Source organism: Auxenochlorella protothecoides, assembly GCF_000733215.1.
Source record: "Auxenochlorella protothecoides strain 0710 unplaced genomic scaffold scaffold106, whole genome shotgun sequence".
NCBI classification, from domain to species: domain Eukaryota; kingdom Viridiplantae; phylum Chlorophyta; class Trebouxiophyceae; order Chlorellales; family Chlorellaceae; genus Auxenochlorella; species Auxenochlorella protothecoides.
Genome location: NW_011934139.1, coordinates 1 through 18,767, shown reverse-complemented (window position 1 = coordinate 18,767; position 18,767 = coordinate 1). Strand labels below are relative to the sequence as shown.

Below are 18,767 nucleotides of genomic sequence, written 5' to 3'. Positions count from 1 at the left end.
GGGTGTTAGGGGGTGCTCCCCGATGACCCGGCTCCATCCACAGACAACCCACAGGATTCATTACGTGTGGTAGCGCGCCCGCGACACCAGGTTAGGCAATGGCCGTAAGCTCGAGACTCACCATTTGTATTCAGATGGTGCTGGGCGTGCTATGTACCGGTCCCGAATCCGACAACATTTCCTTGCGTCCCGACATAAAGTCGCGACGATATAATCGCTCCCTCGACATCCTCGGCACCGATTCGAAACTGATCAGAGATCTTTCAGCAATGCTATCCAGCATGTCGCCTTGCACATCGCAGACGGCCCATAATGTACAGATAGGAGGCCGCATGAGCGCCCGGCCCCCACCACCCATCCACCAGACGGCCCCATGTGCGTCGCAAGTTCGCATGCATGCACTCTAGGTCCAATCTGATAACCTCAATCCATCCGTACTCACAGCTCCCGCCCACCCTGTACCGCAGGCCGGCGCATGCATGAGCCATTGGTTAACCTGTCCCTCCCCCGCGTGGCGTCATGGACAGCAGCTCTGATGGTGGCCGCCTCCCTGCAAGCATCGCCTGCGCACGCCGGCTCTAACCAGCGCCTGCCACCCCTCGACTCAGGTGGGGCGACGTTTGATTCATGGGAGCCCCCTCTGCCTGGTTCCTTTGCCTGCCTGGTGTTGAGTGCCCGGGTTTGAGTGCATGCCTTCTTGGCCCCGTGGGCATACTCAATGGTCAGCATGCCGCCCCTGGCCGCTCAGATCCGCTGCGCTGCGAGAGGGCCTTCACCGGCAATACCATTGGCCAGGCCAATGCGGTGTCTGACAAGATCCTGGACCTCCGCTTCTGCAGCTTCCCAGGGGCGGAGCTGAAAGGGAAGGTGCTGTCAGGTATGCAGAGGTTGTGGGGATTGATGGATTTGCCGAGGAAAAGCAGGGCTGACGAAGAGTGCGGCTGGGGCGGGGTTCGTCATTTTGCAAGTACATGCTCTGACGCCGGGGTGCAGCTACCTGGGGTGAAGGGCGGTCTTTGGTGCGTCCACAACCTATCATCAGGCGCATCGCAGCGCAGTGTATGGTCAGCCACGCACACAGCCACCCTCCCCTCCCAGGCGCGCTCCTGCTGAACGCTGACCTGTCTGGCGCCCAGATGCAGGAGGTGGTCATGTCCAAGGCCTACGCTGTTGGCACAAACTTCAAGGGTGAGGCGGCTGAAGAGGGATACGATGCCATGGAGCACACTTGGAGGGAAGCCAGGCACATAAGCCTGGGGACCCCCCGCTCACATAACATTGATCCTCTGCCATCCCCACTCCTGTAGGGGCCGACCTGACCAGCTCCGTTGTGGATCGGGTGGACTTTGACGGGGCCAACCTTACGGGAACCAAGTTTACCAACGCCGTGATCACTGGTGCGGCATGACAGGCCGAGGGTGCCTCGCAGGTCGCCTGCGTGCAGGACTCTGCATCCTGTGGGCTGGGCGCGCGCTCAACCCTGCCGCATGATGTGCATGTGAAGGAACCGCTCAAAGTATACCAAGCTCATCCTACCCTTCCCTTGCATCGCAGGCGCCACCTTCAAGGGAGCCAACCTGGACGGGGCCAGCTTCGAGGACGCCCTGATCGGCAGGTGGGTGGCGGGGCAGGGCAGTGCGAGCCGAGGTGCTCCTGGACTGCCCTGGCCATGATCTGTACTAGGGTCGCCCTCGGTCTCCAACCACACCTGACCCATCCACCCTCCCCTCTCCCAGTGAGGACGTTCGCCGCCTCTGCGCGGAGCCCAGCCTGACGGGGGACTCTAGGGTCCAGGTGGGTTGCCGCGGCAGCGGGTAATCGCCCCGCTCAAGCTCTGAGGGAGTGTGGATGGCGGCCCCTCCTGATGGCTCCAACAGGCAGAGCGGGGCAGGACAGACTGTGGCGAGGACCCTTGAACCGACAGCCTGAGCTACCCCCGACCCCACCGAGTGTGGCCTGGCCATGGTATATATCGAATCACAGCCAGGCATGGATGAGGGGCGAGGAGGGGTCTCGGGGATTATTTCCGTGACGGGGGACTGCAAGGCTCGACACATGCCAAGTAAGGGCGAGGGGTGGGGGAACGCAAGGCCGCATGGGGGCGGCGATGCACAAGAGGCGGTGGTGCACAAGAGGCGGTGGTGCACCAGAGGCGGTGGTGCACAAGGGGACAAAAACCGAGGTGAAGGTACAAGGTGCGGGCGGCAGTCTGTCCGCGCGCGCATGGGTGCCATGGGGGCTCAAGCATTTGGGTCCTCACGTTCGGACCATGGGCGAGTCGCGCCGCACTCAGGCGCGGCCGACGGAGGCCAGCAGGTGGCGCACGTGCGTGTACTGCCTGGAGTCGTGACGGGCGGCGGCCAGTGTTGAAGCCGGCACGCCGCGGCGCCAGTCGTGCTGTGGGGCCGGCGCGGTTGCAGGGGGCATCACTCGGCCCGTGCTCCAGCAGTCCACCTGCTGCCAGGCGTCCAGGTTGCGCTGCTGCGAGGCATCCAGGTGCTGCGGCTGCTGCCAGGCGTCCAGCTGCTGCTGCCAGGCGCCCACCGCCGGCGGCTGCCAGGCGTCCTCTGCCGGCGGGCGGGCGACGTCCCGCGGCTGCCAGGCCTCGCCGCAGAGCGGCGCCTTGTCCCTGACCTCCGCCGGCGCCCGGCAGGCTTGGTGCTGCAGGCACCGCGCCAGCTCCGCGGCGACGGCGGCGGAGGCCGCGCCCTCGCCTGGCGTGCCGCGCTGCAGCACCAGGCTCAGCAGCGAGGCCAGAGCGCGGCGACGCAGGCCGTCGGCCGCCTCGCCCGGAGGCGCTCCGCGCGCCGCATCCTGGGGCTTCGCCGCCAGCGCGGCGGGTGGCGTCCAGCCCCGGAACGCGGGGATGGGGGGTCGGGCTGGTGCGGCATGCATGGGCCGGGGTCGGTGCAGTGTGCCGCTCAGGCATGCGCTCGCCTCGGAGGCCAGGGAAAGGGAGCCCGAGGGCAGGGGGCGCGACAGCGTGCGCGGCGCGCCGGCGCCGGCGGCGTCGGCGCCGGGCGGGGCCTGCGCAGGCGGCTGCCCGCTCGGCTCCAGGCTCCCCGACATGCTCAGGCGCCGCGTGGTGCTGGCCGACAGCGTGCCGCTGCTACCCGCGCGCTCCAGCGGCACGGCGGCGCCGCGCGGAGGCGCGCTCTGGGCCGCCGCGTCGCCGCCCGCGGCGCGGTCATCCCCGGAGCCGTCTATGGCGTCCAGCAGCAGGTCCAGCCCGCACGAGCTCGTCTCGGGGCTGGCAGCCCGGCATGTGGCCGGCTGGGGGCCGGCGGGCCGCTCCCAGGCCCCACTCGGGGTGTCTGCGATGGGATGCGGCGTGTCGCCCAACTGCATGGGGGACGCGAGGAGCGGGGGCGGTGGGGGGTCGGGGGTCGACGGTGTTGGCCATGGGTCGACGGTGCTGGGTGTGGGTTGGGGGCATGCCAGTCGCGGTCCGCGCCACTGCCCGCGCCACTCACCTCATACTTGTACTGCTTGCGGTAGGGCCAGGCGGCCACGCCGTGGGCGCGGCAGATGCGCTTGAGGATGGTCAGGCCCACCCCCAGGCGGCCACAGGCGACCTGGGCCGGCTGCGGAATTGGGGGGGGAGAGGGGGGGGGCCCGAGGCGAGTGAGGACCTGCTCACAGTCGAGGAGGAGACTCGGCCGGGCCTTGTCGGTCCCAACCGGCGGGCCGCCCGTGGGGAACTGGGCGCATAAGGGTCGACATCCGTACAAGCCAACCGCTCGCGGCGTGGGTTCAACTGCCATCGCCCGGGCTCCAACTCACCAAGTGATAACAAGCTTCGAGTTCCTTCAAGGTAATCTCGCTGGAGAAGCGGCCTGCGGTGGGGCCACACGGGTGGGGGGAAGGATCAGTGGTCGGGCCGCGGGGGAACTGTCGCACCGAGTTATCACCTTCCCATGACGCTCTTCGGGGTAGGTCCATCGGTACGAACATCCGACGCGGCCCCGTCATATAAACCACGTTAAGGACCACACCGGGCACCACGCGACATGAGACATCAGCCTGCTCACCGGCACGAGTGCGCTTGCGACTCCGTTTGAGAGCGCCGAAGCCGGTGTCGCCCTCGCCCATGATCATGAGGAGCGTCCAAGGTTGCGAGTCAGGGTCAGGCGAGGCAGATTACCACGGAATCCGACACGATTAGCTGCAGATGTCAGCTGTGTGCGCGTCCACGGACGCGGCACGGGCCAGGGGAGCCTGCCGTCAAATTTGAGGCCAACTTCACGTTGTGCGGCTACCAGTCGTCGCGCGTAGGATCAAGCGCCGAGAAGGTGACCGGCGACGTCCTCACCGAGCTCAATATGCGTCTTAAATCCAAGGTGACATAAGTGGAGGTCACGGTTCCGCACCTGGCAACTTCGCCGATGGCTTCGAGGTGCTCACTGTAAAAGTCCGGAGATTTGGCGGATCTACCAACCCTTCGACCCCGGCGATTTCCGGGGTATCCCCGACTGAAGTACGTCACCTCAATTCAGCTGCCCTACAGGTTCGTAAACGGCCATCGTGGCCATGTTGTCGTCCCTGGGGCGTAAGAAACTATGTCGATCGGCCGGTTATTTTTTTTAATTGCTTACAATGGAGGGATGCAAAAGACAAGGGCCATCCGCCGAAGGACCCGACCGCCATGGGTGGCTCGAAGGAATGTGGTCCCCAGAAATAGTGCGCAGTGCCGAGTATGGCAGCAACCTAGTACGCCATCCGTTCGGGGCCGCGAGGGCATCATGGTGGGTCATATCAATTAATTTCGATGAGTTACCAGAGGAGGGACCCCCATCCGGACCTCCCGCGGCGTGTAACCCGCCTTCCGAAGTGGGCCTATCGGCAAATACAATGCTCGGATATGCCACGCAAGCTCATACTCGCACACATCCTCGCGTCGTCCGAGGCTCACGTGCTCGCAAGAAACTTCCATACGCATGACATATCTGCAGTTTGGGTTGGAACATGGGTTGAAACAGGCTCGTAAACGTGGTACTGCTTTCACAACACCCCGAATCAATGCCCGCGAGCCGTCATGCCACGCCGACACCGCGTAATCTCACAGTTCACGAGGCTCCAGACCGCCAGGAATGCGGCCAGCCACAGGACCGCGAGAGCCCCTAGGACCAGTGCGTGCAGCCCTGTGAAGGGTTGTGTGGGCTCGATGAGGAATCACCGATGTCCGGTGCACAGGGCACCTGCCACCAGCTTCGAGAGGTGCTCGTCTCCGGGCAAGGGTTTCCCTGCGCAGTATGGTTCCGTGACTCCCGGCCACACCCCCGGGCCCCTCTCACCAGATTCATAGCCAGGTCCTAGGATCAGGTCTGCATGTCGCAGGACGAGCAGGGCCGTCATGGCGACCATTTGCAGCGCGGTCTTCCATTTACCAAGGGAGTTGACCTTGACTGCCTGCAAGGTGGTGGGTGGATGGGGGGCATGGCCTGACTGGCAAAGGGCCTGAGTTAAAAAGGGCGGCTGCCAGGGCCGACTGCGCCCCTCACCTCGTGTGCCAAGCTCACAGGGATGGGAGAGCATTTCTCCCCCAGGCTCCATGCCCACCACCCGCCACACCAGCCCACCTTGTGCGCCTCGTTGCTCCACGCCGCCGCCCACTCCCGCAGCGCCGACATGGTGAGCTCGCGTGCCGTCATGATGACCACCGGCACGACCATGGCGGGCAGCGAGATGGGCGGGGGCGGGTCGCTGGCCAGGAGGATGAGCGCCGTGGATACCCTGGACTCGCAGCGCGGGCAAGGAGGGGGGTTGACGGGTGAACGGGGACGTTGCTGCAGCTCGTGCCAGTGACGACCACCACCTGGACCTGGGGAGTGAGCCATGCCGTTCTCCCCACTTCCCCCCATGCCCTGCTGCCAGTCACACTCACATGATCTTGTCCGCCACTGGGTCCAGGAATGCGCCAAAAGCGCTGGTGAGCTGCAGCCGTCGAGCCAGGTACCCGTCCAACCAGTCTGTAGAAGGAGGGAGCAGAGAGCTTGGGGTGGCTTTCTTGTTGGGGGGCAACACTCGGGTATGGAGCGGCGGCATGGGCGGGAGGGTGTCCCGTGGTCCCCCCCCTCCCCCCTCTCTGCGCACACACACACACCTGTCAGCGCAGCAATGGTGAAGAGGGCTGCGGTGGTGGCGGGTGCTGCGGTGCTGGTCCAGAACCATGTGACCACAAACATGGGCACCATGAACACCCGGCTGATGGTGAGCAGGTTTGGCAGGTTCAGGAAGGGGCTGACCGTCCCTGTGGACCTCTTGCGCAGACCCTCCAGTGCAGTGAGACGGTAGTAGTCGGCCCGTCGGTCGATGGGAGAGTCCAGCGACTCCTGGGGAGGACGAAGGATTTTGGGGCCTGGTGGGAGGCACACACAGCTGGTGGAAGGGGGGGGTGAAGGGGGCGCGCGGGAGCGACGGGTATCCCGACGCGGCACTGTATCTAGATATGTCCCCTGGATCACCACTTACCATTGTAGATACCCGGAACAGGGGCACCCCCCTGATTGCCCGCTCACTGCCCCGTCGCTTCATCGTGCCACTTGACCCAGCCCAAGGCGCGACAACACAGGGCAACGCTGCTTTGCAAAGTATCTCTTAATGATGTAGACCCGGGATTCGGGTTCCTCCATGCACTCAGAGTCTAGACCGCAGGGTGCGCTGAGATCTTCCCCCCCCGCTGAGACACCTGTTCCGCCCAGATTCCCTCTGGGGGCCTCATTCCACGACCCTTCACCCTTTGTCCATGGCTGGGGCTGGGATCGACGCATACCATGCACACCAATAACAAGCAAGGAGATGAAAACGATTGCATCAGCGCGTGGGGGGGGAGAGGACCACCTGGGACCTCGTGTTCACGGAGAGGGTGAGGAACAGTGCAGCAGCAGCGTGGACTTTTTCCCTCGGGTCCTCACCCAGGCACGGAACGACACCATTCATCAGAAGCACTGCTTACTACTGCAATAAACACACCGACTGATCGTGGATGGGGCTGATGAATCGGTTGGGAAATCCGCTGGCTTCCTCACTGGGGCTGGGACAGGTCCATGCCGCCCTCCTCGGCCAGACGCCCCCCCCCGCACCCAGGCCCGGCACTCCTCGGCGGCCCCCGGCCTGGCCCAGGCCTCGGCCTCCCGCAGCCCCGGCCCCAGGTCCGCCCCCGCAGCGGCCAGCGTGCGCAGCGCGCCCACGTGGCCCCAGCGCGCGGCCAGCAGCACGGCCCGCGCCAGGTGAGGGACGCAGGCCCCCGGCCCCGCCGCCAGCAGCGCGCGCAGCGTCCCCTCCTTGCCCCACTGCGCCGCCAGGTCCAGCGCGGTGCGGCCGCCGGGGTCCTCGGCCAGCAGCCCGCCGTCGGCGGCCAGCGCGGCCGTCGCAGCCGAGTGCCCGAACTGGGCGGCCAGCATGAGCGCCGTCAGGCCCTCGCCGCAGCGCTGCGCGGGGGAGGCCCCCGCCGCCAGCAGCGCGCGCACCACCTCCACGTGCCCGCGGGCCGCGGCCCGGTGCAGGGCCGGCTTCGCGCCTGGTGGTGAATTCGATGGTAATAGGGGGGTTTAGTCATCGCCCCATGGGCACCGGAGCGCCGAGGCTGCGCGCGCCAGCTCCGGGGGGGTGGGGGGGGGGGGGCGTCGCGCCGCTGGAGCCACAGCCCGCCTGGCCTGGACCCGAACCCACGCTGCCCGGCCCACCTGGTTCGTCGGCCACCTCCAGGCTGGCCCCGGCCTCGAGCAGGAGACGGACGGCGGGCAGGCGACCATACCCCGCGGCAAACTGGAGCGCGGTCTGGCTGCGCAAGTCCCGGGCGTCCACGTCGCCGCCGGCGGCCAGGAAGGAGGCGATGGCAGCGGTGTCCCCCAGCCAGGCGGCCCTTGCATGGAGGTGAGGGGATCGGGAGGAAGGGGGGGGGATAAATATGGTGCAGCGAGTGACAGAGGCGGCGACGCTCCTTGCAGGGTCCTCTGGGGATGCGGCCCCTGGGGATCAAACATGCAGCGTCGGGGTGTTTGTACCCACACCTCGCGCCACACCCTCGCCACACAACGAGGTTCCCTCGAACGTGCACGTGCGCCTACCATCATTGCTCAGGCCCCGGCCCCGCACCTCCGGCCCCGCACCTCCACACGTCGACGTCAAGGCCCGAGGCGGCCCCACGCACCTCCGCGTAGCGCTGCGCGCGCGGCGCCTCCCGCTGGTCGTGCCGGCGGGCGTACTCGCCGGGGGGTGCGGTGCGGCGGGCACACCCCTCCGCGCTCCGGCACGGTGTCCCACCAGCGCCGCCTTCCCCCCCTGCGTCGCCGCGTTCCCCTTCCACGCCATCATCCCTACCTGCGCCGCCACCCTCCCCGCTCACCCAGACGGCCAGCGCCCGGCCCAGTCCGCCTGCCCTGGCCTCGTGCAGGCACCACTCCAGGCGCAGCCCGCGGGCCGCGCCCCGCTCCGCCAGGTCCTGGGCGCGCGCGGCGTGGCGCGGCAGCCACAGCGCCAGCCTGCCGCCCGGCACCAGGGCGTGCCGCGCCAGGTCCAGCAGGCCACGCAGGATGGGGCCGAGGTGGTCGTCGGTGTCGGCGGCGGCGGCCACGGCCTTGCAGGTGCCCGTATCGCGCCGCACTTTGGGGCTGGGTGCCAAACAGGATGCGTCTTGATCATCGACCTGACACAGTGGGCAATCGACCCCCGCTGCAGCACGCAAGGCATCGACGCCCGGCGCAGCGACCGTCCGGTGCCCGTCGCCGCCGTGCCGCACGGCACGCACGCCGTAGGGCGGGTCTGCCAGGAGCGCGTCCAGCCAGCGCCCGCGCTGCGCGCGACGCGCGGCGCCGACCGCGTCCAGCACCGCCCAGTCGCTGCCGGCGGGCCCGGCCCCGGCCTCGGGCAGCGCGCCCCGGGCAGCGTCGGAGCCCAGCGCCAACCGGCAGCCCACAGTGCCCAGCGCGGCATGCGGGAGGGACCCCGACCCGCAGCACGGGTCCCAGGCCAGGCTGTGCCGCGCCACGCGCGCCAGACGCACGGTCAGCGCCGCCAGCAGGGGCGGCAGGGAGGTGGGGCCTCCTGCGGCGTGGGACGGCCGCCTCGGGGTGCCGCCGAGGCGCGCTGGGCGGGCCAGAAGGTGCCCGGCTATGAGCGGGCCGCCGTCGGGGACCTGGATGCAGGCGCGGCCGGGGCCAGAGGGCTTGACCCCGGCGCGCTGCAGCTCCGCCCTGACCCGCTTCTGGGCCGTGCGGGCGCCCATGGTCCCGTCCCCGGCGACGACCATCTCGAAGGGGGGTCCGGGGTCATGATGGGAAGCGCCCTGCTGGCACTCCCCGGCAAGCCCACCAGCGTCGCTGGCACTGGCTTCCACCTGTGAATGGTGGAGAGGGGGAAATGCTCCACCGCTCAGCTTGTGGCGGATGCCCGTGGTACGCAGGTCATCCCCAGCATCTACAAGGGTGCGGCCACATGAACATGTCCAGACGCGTCGAAACACAATGTTGCCTGGAGACGAAACACGCCCATTACCCAAATAGCCCACCTTCACCAGGCATTTGAGTAGATCAGAGGACGTGCAGGCAGCAACCACGGCATCTGCATCGGCGCCCACTGGGACAGAGGCCAGCAGGAGGTGGCTGGAGGAGTGCACGATGGGTAGCTCGGCCAGTCGGTCTCCGGTGTGAAGGGCGTAGGCCGCATGTATTTCGGGAATGCAAAACTCCCGCAGCTCGCGGCAGTCCTTGGAGCCATCCCAAACCAGCAGCAGCCTGCCAGGGCTCACAGCCTCGCCGCTGCTACACGGTGCTCCATGACAGGGGCCGTCCAGGGCCATGCATGGTTTACTCGACACAATCAATGTACTCCTCTGTCACGTCTGACAGAATTAAAATACCAGGCCCATGCCTTCCAGTCGATTAGTGTGCTAGATCGCAAAGGTGTTCTGCACACGTAGTATTCAGGGCGCGACTTCCGGAGACCCCATGAAAAAATGCCGTATGCGGGCGCAAGTACACAAGAAATGATGATTGTATATGACTACCATATGAGATGACGAATACCGAGCACTTACACGTCAATGGACACTCGCACCGTGCTGGCCTTCTCAGCCGGAACCTGCGTAGGTGCCGGGGCGTGCTGGTGGGCGGTACGGCATGGTCTACCGAGCAAGCGCACTACAGAGTATGGTAGTGGATGCAGGCCACCACTGCCGCCTCTTCCGCACCCCGGTGAGGGTCCCTTCGATTTCTCCAAGTTCGAGGAGGACGAGGTGGTGGCTGAGCACCTCACCAGGAATGTCCAGTTCTTCGGCCTGCCCTCCCAGAAGCGAATAGCCGAGTCCTTTGTCGTGGTCGTGGGTCTTGGAGTGAGTGATTATCAGGATGTGGTGGTGGGCTGTCTAATCCAGGGCGGAGGGAAGGGGCTGGTGAGGGATGCCATGCATCCCTGGACCACCTGGCTGAGCACTGCTTCTTCAGGCAGTCAGTGCCGGGAAGCCCGGGGAGTGATGATGGCTCCTGTGCGGGCGGCCAGAGTCTGCATCCTTTACGATCTAATAACCCTCATCCCCGCTCTCTTTTCGTGCAGGGAGTGGGCAGCCATGCAGCACACCTTCTGCTCCGCTCCGGGGTGGGCCGTCTACGCCTCGTTGACTTTGACCAGGTGTCGCTTTCGTCCCTGAACCGACACTGCAATGCGACACGCGCAGACGTGGGCATGCCCAAGGCAGAGTGCCTGGCGGCCTACTTCCGCCAGGTCATGCCCGAAGCCCAGGTGCCGGAAGGGGTGTGTGTCTAGGACAGCCCTGGATGTGGTGTGAGCGGTGCATGAAAGGTCTTAGCGGCACGCAGCAGCACATGCCGCCTGTCCCACACTGATGCCTTGACTCACGCCAGCTGCGCAACGCAGCGCAAGTGAATTTGATCCGTCGCACATACGCTCACCTGCTCCAAGATCGAGGCCGTGCGTGCCATGTACACCGAGGAGACAGAGGAGCACATCCTCGCCGGGAACCCAGACTTTGTGCTGGACGCCATCGACAACATCGACACCAAGGTGTGAGAGGGGTGGGGCTCGGGGCCGCGAGGAGGTGGGACCACAGGCTTTGTGGCGCCCCAGACCTGGGCATCCCCTTTGGAGCCAGGAGGGGGGTGGCGTTGACAACTGGGTCCTTGAAACCCCGGTGAGGTGCTGCGCCGGCCCCTGCAGATGTGTGGGAGTTTCCTTCTCGATCTCGTTTCGTGGGATCATCCCAGCGGCCCCTTCCCCATCTCCCTCTGCCCCGTGATACACACCCACACGTGCCCACCATTGCAGGTGGCGTTGCTGGTTGCGTGCCGGGCGCGGGGGATCCCAGTGCTGGCCTCAGCGGGGGCCGGCGCCAAGGCCGACCCCACTCGCCTCCGCATCGTGGACGTGGCGGAGTCGGTGGCAGACCCGCTGGCCAGGGCGGTGCGGCACAGGTGCGGAGTGAAGGTGGTGGAGGAATGGGGGAATTGAGCGTGAGGGATGGGCCATGGGGAGGGTCCAGGCGCGTGCGGAGGATCTCTCCTGGCGGCCCCAGGACTGGAGTTATGGCAGGGTGCGATCCTGGCGGCGGTAAGCCCCGCCCTGGCAGGAATTTCATTGTTGCAGGCATGACTGGATGCACGGGCTGGGCAATGGCCTCTGCAGCCTTCCCCATGTGCCACCCACACACACTTCCCCCCTCTCTCCTGCGGCCACATGCAGGCTTAGGCGGGAGCATGGCATCGCCGACGGCGTGCCGGTGTTGCTGTCCACGGAGAAGCCGCGCGTCGGCCTGATCTTCGGCGGCGAGGAGGGCGCCAGTCCCCTCGACTACCAGGTGCCGCGGTGCTGCCGGGAAGAGGGATGGCCACAGGTTGGCTCTGGGTGGCGGCAGGGACAATCCCGACCGCCCGTGGGCCGTGCTCCGTGGAGCCCTACGACGCCTCCAGGCGCGCACACCCAATCCCTGATGCCCAGTCCCCTCCTCCCAATCCCAAAGGTCGTCCCAAACTTTCGGATACGGACCATCCCCGTCCTGGGCACGATGCCCGCCCTGTTTGGCATGGCGGCCGCCAGCTGGATCCTGTGCCAGCTGGCGGGCAAGCCCTTCGTCCCGGAGCCCGTGTTCACGATAGAGGTGCGTGCGAAGGCCGCCACGGGGAGTGACTGAATGGGCACGCCGGCCTCGTGCGCAGGTGCTGTCGGCCCTCTTCTCGCCCATCAGACCTGGGGACAGCCGGGCACTTCTCCCTGCCAAATCAACGTCGCAGATCAAGCAGTACCAGACGCAGCTGCACCGGCTGGAGGACCGCGAGCACGCTCGGTTCGGGACCAGCGCCGGTGTGCAAGTAGACCTGCAGGAGGTGAGGAAGGGTGCGTTTACGGGGGAAAGGATCGGTACGGGGCTGGGTGCGGCATGGTCCGTGGCGCCGCTCCGCGGCGCCGTTCCGCACTGTGTCTTGAGGGCGCTGAGGTTACCCCCAGGAGCACTTGGAAGGCCCGACCCCATAGTCCACCCTCCCTGCCAGGTGGAGGCCCTGGTGCGGGAGTACTGGCGCGGCCGCAGCGCACGGCAGGCGGTGGGCTCCAACGACAAGGGCCTGGGGCGCAGCATCGGGCACCTGGCGCTGACGCGCTGGGACGCGGGCCGCCCCGCCTCGCCCGGCAACCTGGTGCTGCTGACACAGGAGGAGGCCGACGCGCACGACGCGCTGGCACAAGGGAGCCAGGGCAGCGTGCACGACGCGCTGGCGCTGCAGGCGCTGCGGGCGCGGGAGCCCGCCTTCTGCGCACGGGTGGAGGCCGTGCTGGGCCGTGTGCGCGCGCAGTTTGGGTGCTGAGCGAGGCCGGTGGTGGGAGGGGAGTCGAGGCCGTCCCAGCCTCCCCCGCTCATCCAGGCGGGCGCAGCATCTCTCCCAGCCTCCATCCGGGGCGGTCTCGGAGCCTGCCCACGCGGCTCAGAGGATTGCTACGAGCGCGCACGGGACCCGCGCTCCCAAGATTCGCCGCTCTACGCCACTTGTATCCCAACATAAGCCGCTGCACGCACGCCCCCAACCGCCCCACACGCCCTGCCCGGCTGCACATGGCTGTTACAGCGCGTCCCCCTCACACGCTGTACCATGATCAACGCATGACCATGCACAAGGGAGTCGGGCACGGTGAACAGGAGAACACCCCCTGAGCCTCAGCCCTGCGCCGGCTCCTCCGGGGGCTCAACGGTTGGCTCCCCGTCCTTCACGCTCACTCCCTTCTCAACCTCGGCGGCCAGCTTGTCAGCCTCGGAGGGCTCCGCCTCCTCCGCACCCTCCTCCGCCTGTGGTGGAGGGGCCAGTGGACAGGGAGTCGGCTCCTGCCAACATTATGCAGGTGGAGGGGGATGCAGCGGCAGGACAGGCGTTGTTGACGGAGTGTGGCCCTAGCGTGTGGGCCACTCCTCCCCCCTTCCCCCGCAAAACCAAATGCGCAGGCCCTCAACGCTCCCGGCCCAAGAGGGCCCACTGGCATGCGCGAGAGATTCTTGGGAGAGTCGTGGGGATTTGGCGTCCAGCCATCCGCCCCGCGCACCTGTGGGGCGTCCCCAAGCAGGGCCCCCATGTCCTCGGCAGCCTTATCATAGGCAGCCTTGAACTCCTGCGCCCGCTCCGCTGAGGCAAAGCGTATGCAGAACAGCTCCATTCGCTGCTCCTCGCTGGCAAAGTCGACACAGGACCAGACCATGGACTTCTCGCTCCCGGTGTGCTCCTGGACCTTGGTCCCGGGCATGATGATGTGGTTGCTGCGCACCTTCAGCGTCTTCTCCTGCCTGAACAGGAACCGGATGCGCTGGTTGGCTTTGTGCTGCAGCACGCGAGCCTGGCCAATACCCCGCTCCTTCCACTCGTTGGCGTCGGCATCGAAGCGGTACAGCTTGGACTTGCTGCAGCGTGGCTCAGAGGGTTAAGGAAGGCGGCTGGGTATGCTTGGCGTCAAGGAGGACATTGATGCCAGGGAGGCAGGGCGGACGGTGACAGGATCGTCTGAACCAGCTCTCGATGCATTCGATGCCAAGGTAGGCTGTGGTGGACCCTGCAGCTCCTTCTCCCACAGTGGGTAGTTGCCTGGCAACCCCCTCCCCACCACAACACCCCCACTCCACACTCACGCGTCGAAGAGAGCGGTCTCGTCCTCCTCTCCTGTGCTGACCTCCACCTCATCTAGCTGCACGATGGGCTTGAACTCGGCAGAGCAGTCCTCCTCGCCGGCCTCCTCGCCGTCGTCACCCTCCTGATCACCGGTGGTCGCCTCCCCCGCCTTCACTCCCGTGAATCCACCAAAGCCGGTCCCCGTCCCGAATGTGGAAGATGACCCGAAGACAGGGGTGGGGGAGGGCGCCTGCGTGGTATGAACAAGGTTTGTAAACCAGTGTGATGGAGGTGCAGGCACCCCGGTCCAGCACCATCCCACGATTTCTGGCACAGCTTCACATGCCCCGTGTCACATCACCTGTGTCTCCAGCGCCTCCGTGCTACTGGTTTCTGGCTTCGCGTCAGACATTGTGCGGGACTGGGAACTGCCTCGAGGGGGCAAGGGGTCACCGCAGCCTCGGTCCGATGAGAAGAACGGCAGCACCAATCTAACGTGTGTATGGATTGCGCCGGAAAGCTTCACGTGAGAAGGGAGAACCGCACCTGAAGAGCCCTGGGGACGCTCACGGAAGGTCCGCGCTCGGAGGGCATTATTGCGGGAGCTCTCCAATATCACTCCACCGGTGAATGAGATCATCAGACACTTGCATACTGCATGTGATTGTACAGACCCTCAATTTGGATCACAATAACAGACTCGACAGACAAACTACGTTATTGTCTAGGATATCTGCATGAGGTCTTCATGCTCATCACGATTGTGACGAATGACCAGAGTTGCAATGGAAGCGGATGTGACAATTGGCATCATGAAGAGTGAGGATGAGTTGCCTGGTACCTGTTATTTTGCATTCGGTTATCGAGCCGAGGGGCATCGATTGGTGCTGATATCCCCCGATCATCTTCACATACACAAGACCACTGACCCTTACATGCTGTCTGCCATGCAAGGTACCTAAGTTCTTTCTCTCAAGCTGTACTTTAAATTATTCTGCGATGGACCGACACTACGCATTACTTACGATATGTATCTGTTTGCACTGTGATTAGATCGTATCTGTATTTACGCCGATTGAGCCACCGAGCAATAACCCACCCCCTTCCCTTGCTCTGGGGGTGACCATCGACCCCGGCAGGCCATGTGCAGTGTGCTTCTCGCAGCTCAACCCCCGGGCTGGTGAGGCTGACAAATCCTCTTGCCGACGTTTGGAAATCTGAAACAACGCCAATCCTCAAAAGAAGCCAACATCCTCCAAAAGCGCCCTCGGTTTCGCTGTGAGGAGTGCTGCCATGGGCAACGTCGTGTCGTATGCTGAGGAGGCCGTCGTCGTCGCGGAGGTACCTGCGGTGCAGATAGCATTTGCGATACTGATCTGTGCCATCTTTGGTTTTAGGAGGACGAGCGTCCTGGCGTGGCGAGCAACCCCCCCCCCCCTTTTTCCTCGTGTGGCAGGCACCCGAGGCTGAGGAGGTAGAGAGCCCCGAACCCGAGAAGGAGTCTGTGGAGGCCGAGGCTGTCGAGGAGGAGGAGCCCGAGAAGCGTCAGATCACGGTGCGTGACGGTGGCGCGCTCTTCTTCGGGTGACCATGAGGATGCGGGGCAACCTTGGTGGGTCTTCCCAGTGACTCTCAAAAAGTGCCGAGGTTTCCATTCAAAACGGAATTAAGCACACTCTTACCCACAACTTGACCCCTTTGCAGCTGAGCACATCCCCTGTGGACTTCCGCTTCCCCATCACCAACCAGAGCCGGCACTGTTATGTCGCGGTGAGGGCTTGAGTCAAGTGACATCGGTCATGCGGCATGTGGAGGTGAGTTTGCCAGCACCGAAGCCCTCAACTAGCCCCCACCTTCCCACCGGCGCAGTACTGCGAAGCACATCGCTGTTTCCAGCAGAAGGGCGAGGAGGATTCAGAGTGCCAGCGCCTCGCCAAGGTCTACAGGTCCATCTGCCCTGTGGAGTGGGTACGTTGACGCCTGGTGTGGCCTCTGTGGACAACTTGTACCTCCTGTTCTGTTGGTTGTGGCTCTTGCCAGGTCTTGGGTTTGCAGTCTGAGTGTGGTGTGGTGTCTGTGGATTGCATGGCTTTCTAGTGTATCCTTGTGCATGGCTCGAGCCACTGCTTTGGGGGCAGGAGGTGTGCAAAATCCTGTGTATTGCAGGATATCCCTGGAAGCATCCCAGTGTGTTTGTTCTCTGATTTGATACCCACCCTGGAATGGGTGGGCATGGCAAGCGAGTGACGCATTGCTGACCATCGCACTGTCTTCTACATTGCAGCTGGAGCAGTGGAATGAGGCACGTGAGAACGGCAGCTGGTGAGCCGGCCTTGTATGACCTGAAGGATGGTTGTACAGCCTCTTGATGGGATGACCCAGCGTGTGTGTCCCCCCTGCCACTCGATGACACCCCCACTCTGTTGTCGCACTGATTGGCAGGTGGGGCAAGTATTGAGTTGCGAGTGCGGTGAAGACTGGCCTCCTGCTCTGGCTGGGACCGAGGACCCCAGCGAAACACCTAGGGGAGCATGCTTGGACTGGTGCTCCTCCATGGCTGCATTACCCACCCCCTCCTGTTCATGCGCAAAGAATTTACCATGCCATTCTTCCACAACAGTGGGCGGTGGTCATGTTTTGTAAACATCACAGCACAGCAGACTAAAGGTACTCAACTGCAGGTGACGTGCACGCCATGCCCTACCAGGGGGGCGGAGCCCGTCAGCAAAGGAATGCAATGCATGGGAATACCCTTGTCCCCCTACCAGGCAAGCGCCGGTTGCTAGCAGCTTCTTCCCGCCAACGGGATACCACTGGCGCAGTTGGTTGCCTCAAATGGCGAGCCGGGCGATGGGGGGTTGGAGGGAAAGGGAAGCAGGGGCGGGGTCCACCAAAAGCTGTTGAATGAGGCGCCCCAGCAACAAAGCACTTGGTCAGCATCAGGATGTTGATCGCCCCGTCGACACGCCGGTCGACGACCCTGACATTGCACATCCGGTTGTCGCAGCGCTTGGTGCCCCAGGCCTCCATCAACTCCTCCACCCCCCTCTTTGCCTGCCTGTAGCGGTGGGTATGCAAGGTGGTGTGCCAGTCGCAGCACATCTTTGACGTCATGTGCTCGTCAATCACAGCCACATTGCATACTTTCCGCAGGGGGCGAAAGAAGGGTGCAACAGGAAGAAGCGCACAAGGGGCAGCGCCAGGTCGGCACTGTTGCCAGAGTTGGTTGGAGTTGGCGTCCACGAAAATAAATGGCGATCAGCTGCACAGGGTATAACAAGAAACCGGGTGCAAAGTCTGCCAGGTTCTCCCCTTTATCTATTGTGGGTGGCAAGGGCATGTGCGACTACGCCAAAAGAACCACACATTCGATATTCAGACTCGGTCAATCTGAAGGTGACTACTAGCAGCTGCTGCCACCTACCGCCCAGCTGCGTGCTGCTGTACTTTGCGAGCCTAACACCCCCCGACCGACAGCATCCATCGCAAGCTAGAGCCACTGCAATCCGATGGACCAAGGGTAAAGAGGGTGTGTTTGGGAAAGCAGGACACCTGGTCATCCTGTGGAGGAAGCAGGGGATTGACGATCGTTACAGGCTGTGTCGGAACACGTTTAGTGGATACAGTCCAGGACTCCATTCCTCAACCATCACCTCAAGAATTGACTGCAAAGGTGTTTTGTGTCTAGGTTGTGGGTCAAGGATGCAAACTTGCTATACCTCACGCAGGAACTCCTCCATGGCCACATTCATGTGAGCCATACTTTACTTAGGCCATTGTCGTGACCTATGCAGGTTATACCAGGTCCTCCTGCTCGAGGTCGGACATGCTGATGGTTTAAGGCACAGGGATGCGCATGGATGAGGTGTGTTGTGGAGGGTCTGCCTCCTGATGCCCTGATCGGGTGAACCAGGCATTTCAGTCATAGGTGCATGCTCTGGCCTCCAGATCCTTTTTGTGAGTGGTGCTCAGGCGTTATATATGCTTATCAGAAAAGGTACAAAGCGAGGACATGCCGGGAGGATGGGCATCGGGCATATTACTGCGAGTAAGATGCTGAGCAGAGGCTGCCTTCAAAAGGTCACTCGTGTATGGTTGTTGTCACCCAAGCCACGACCGAAGAGCTCTGTGGGCCTTCAAGTACAAGACGATCCACCGAAGTCGGGTCTGGTACGTCCACCGTAATGCCGACATATTCCGGTTTCATTTGTGGGGGAAGGTGTGCTCCCCGGATGGTCGCCGGTGTCACAGTTTTCGTTCGACTAGAACTAAAGAGAGGGGGGTGATCGAAATGGGCACGCAAAATTAATTCAACAGTTTATGCACGAAATCGTTAAAACCCCCATCTAACACTAGTGCGATATCTGGCAGACAAGGACATCCCAGCTCGGCGGGGGAGTTTAGTTTGGCAAGATGCCGTCGCACGGACGGATACCTCATTGGATCGGACTTCTCCTTCTGTTAGGCCTGGCTGTGCTCTCAAACGTAGGTTGGAAAGATCTTGGTTACATGAAAGGTTCTTCTGGAGGGCTGGCAGGGTGATTTACCCAGCCGCGGCTTCTAATGCTGGCAAGACCCCACCCTCCTTCTCCCAGGGCGCGTGCACTTCCAAGTTCTTCTCACTCCCGGCAGCCACGTGAGTTGCGAATGGCATACTCGGGTGGTTGTCGT

At 63.9% G+C, this 18,767-nt stretch overlaps 7 protein-coding genes across 7 annotated transcripts; 4 read left to right on the top strand and 3 right to left on the bottom strand.

Annotated features, from left to right (window-relative positions):
* Nucleotides 1-535: 535 nt before the first annotated feature.
* On the top strand, nucleotides 536-1,818 carry F751_0412 (Thylakoid lumenal 17.4 kDa protein, chloroplastic; the record flags this gene model as incomplete). The annotated part of the gene is made up of 6 exons (XM_011397596.1): nucleotides 536-608; nucleotides 749-877; nucleotides 1,099-1,188; nucleotides 1,308-1,397; nucleotides 1,555-1,615; nucleotides 1,737-1,818. 6 exons carry the CDS (start codon nucleotides 536-538, stop codon nucleotides 1,816-1,818), a joined length of 525 nt encoding a protein of 174 aa, XP_011395898.1.
* Nucleotides 1,819-2,289: 471 nt separating this feature from the next.
* F751_0411 (hypothetical protein) lies at nucleotides 2,290-4,098 on the bottom strand (the record flags this gene model as incomplete). Its single annotated transcript, XM_011397595.1, has 5 exons — nucleotides 2,290-2,879; nucleotides 3,306-3,342; nucleotides 3,474-3,584; nucleotides 3,784-3,836; nucleotides 4,032-4,098. The coding sequence occupies 5 exons, from the start codon at nucleotides 4,096-4,098 to the stop codon at nucleotides 2,290-2,292; spliced, it is 858 nt and encodes a 285-aa protein (XP_011395897.1).
* Nucleotides 4,099-5,016: 918 nt separating this feature from the next.
* On the bottom strand, nucleotides 5,017-9,250 carry F751_0410 (CDP-diacylglycerol-glycerol-3-phosphate 3-phosphatidyltransferase; the record flags this gene model as incomplete). Its single annotated transcript, XM_011397594.1, has 9 exons — nucleotides 5,017-5,141; nucleotides 5,295-5,409; nucleotides 5,580-5,733; nucleotides 5,885-5,969; nucleotides 6,104-6,332; nucleotides 7,083-7,519; nucleotides 7,686-7,864; nucleotides 8,112-8,185; nucleotides 8,498-9,250. 9 exons carry the CDS (start codon nucleotides 9,248-9,250, stop codon nucleotides 5,017-5,019), a joined length of 2,151 nt encoding a protein of 716 aa, XP_011395896.1.
* Nucleotides 9,251-10,042: 792 nt separating this feature from the next.
* On the top strand, nucleotides 10,043-12,812 carry F751_0409 (Uncharacterized protein; the record flags this gene model as incomplete). The annotated part of the gene is made up of 9 exons (XM_011397593.1): nucleotides 10,043-10,084; nucleotides 10,199-10,330; nucleotides 10,552-10,737; nucleotides 10,918-11,019; nucleotides 11,281-11,426; nucleotides 11,695-11,809; nucleotides 11,972-12,109; nucleotides 12,243-12,335; nucleotides 12,501-12,812. The coding sequence occupies 9 exons, from the start codon at nucleotides 10,043-10,045 to the stop codon at nucleotides 12,810-12,812; spliced, it is 1,266 nt and encodes a 421-aa protein (XP_011395895.1).
* Nucleotides 12,813-13,159: 347 nt separating this feature from the next.
* On the bottom strand, nucleotides 13,160-14,508 carry F751_0408 (Ran-binding protein 1-like protein a; the record flags this gene model as incomplete). Its single annotated transcript, XM_011397592.1, has 4 exons — nucleotides 13,160-13,288; nucleotides 13,540-13,891; nucleotides 14,117-14,346; nucleotides 14,458-14,508. The coding sequence occupies 4 exons, from the start codon at nucleotides 14,506-14,508 to the stop codon at nucleotides 13,160-13,162; spliced, it is 762 nt and encodes a 253-aa protein (XP_011395894.1).
* Nucleotides 14,509-15,389: 881 nt separating this feature from the next.
* On the top strand, nucleotides 15,390-16,422 carry F751_0407 (Cytochrome c oxidase subunit 6B; the record flags this gene model as incomplete). Its single annotated transcript, XM_011397591.1, has 5 exons — nucleotides 15,390-15,437; nucleotides 15,553-15,651; nucleotides 15,801-15,866; nucleotides 15,966-16,064; nucleotides 16,381-16,422. The coding sequence occupies 5 exons, from the start codon at nucleotides 15,390-15,392 to the stop codon at nucleotides 16,420-16,422; spliced, it is 354 nt and encodes a 117-aa protein (XP_011395893.1).
* Nucleotides 16,423-17,347: 925 nt separating this feature from the next.
* Nucleotides 17,348-17,503, top strand: F751_0406 (hypothetical protein; the record flags this gene model as incomplete). The annotated part of the gene is made up of 1 exon (XM_011397590.1): nucleotides 17,348-17,503. One exon carries the CDS (start codon nucleotides 17,348-17,350, stop codon nucleotides 17,501-17,503), a length of 156 nt encoding a protein of 51 aa, XP_011395892.1.
* Between the last annotated feature and the right edge of the window lie 1,264 nt (nucleotides 17,504-18,767).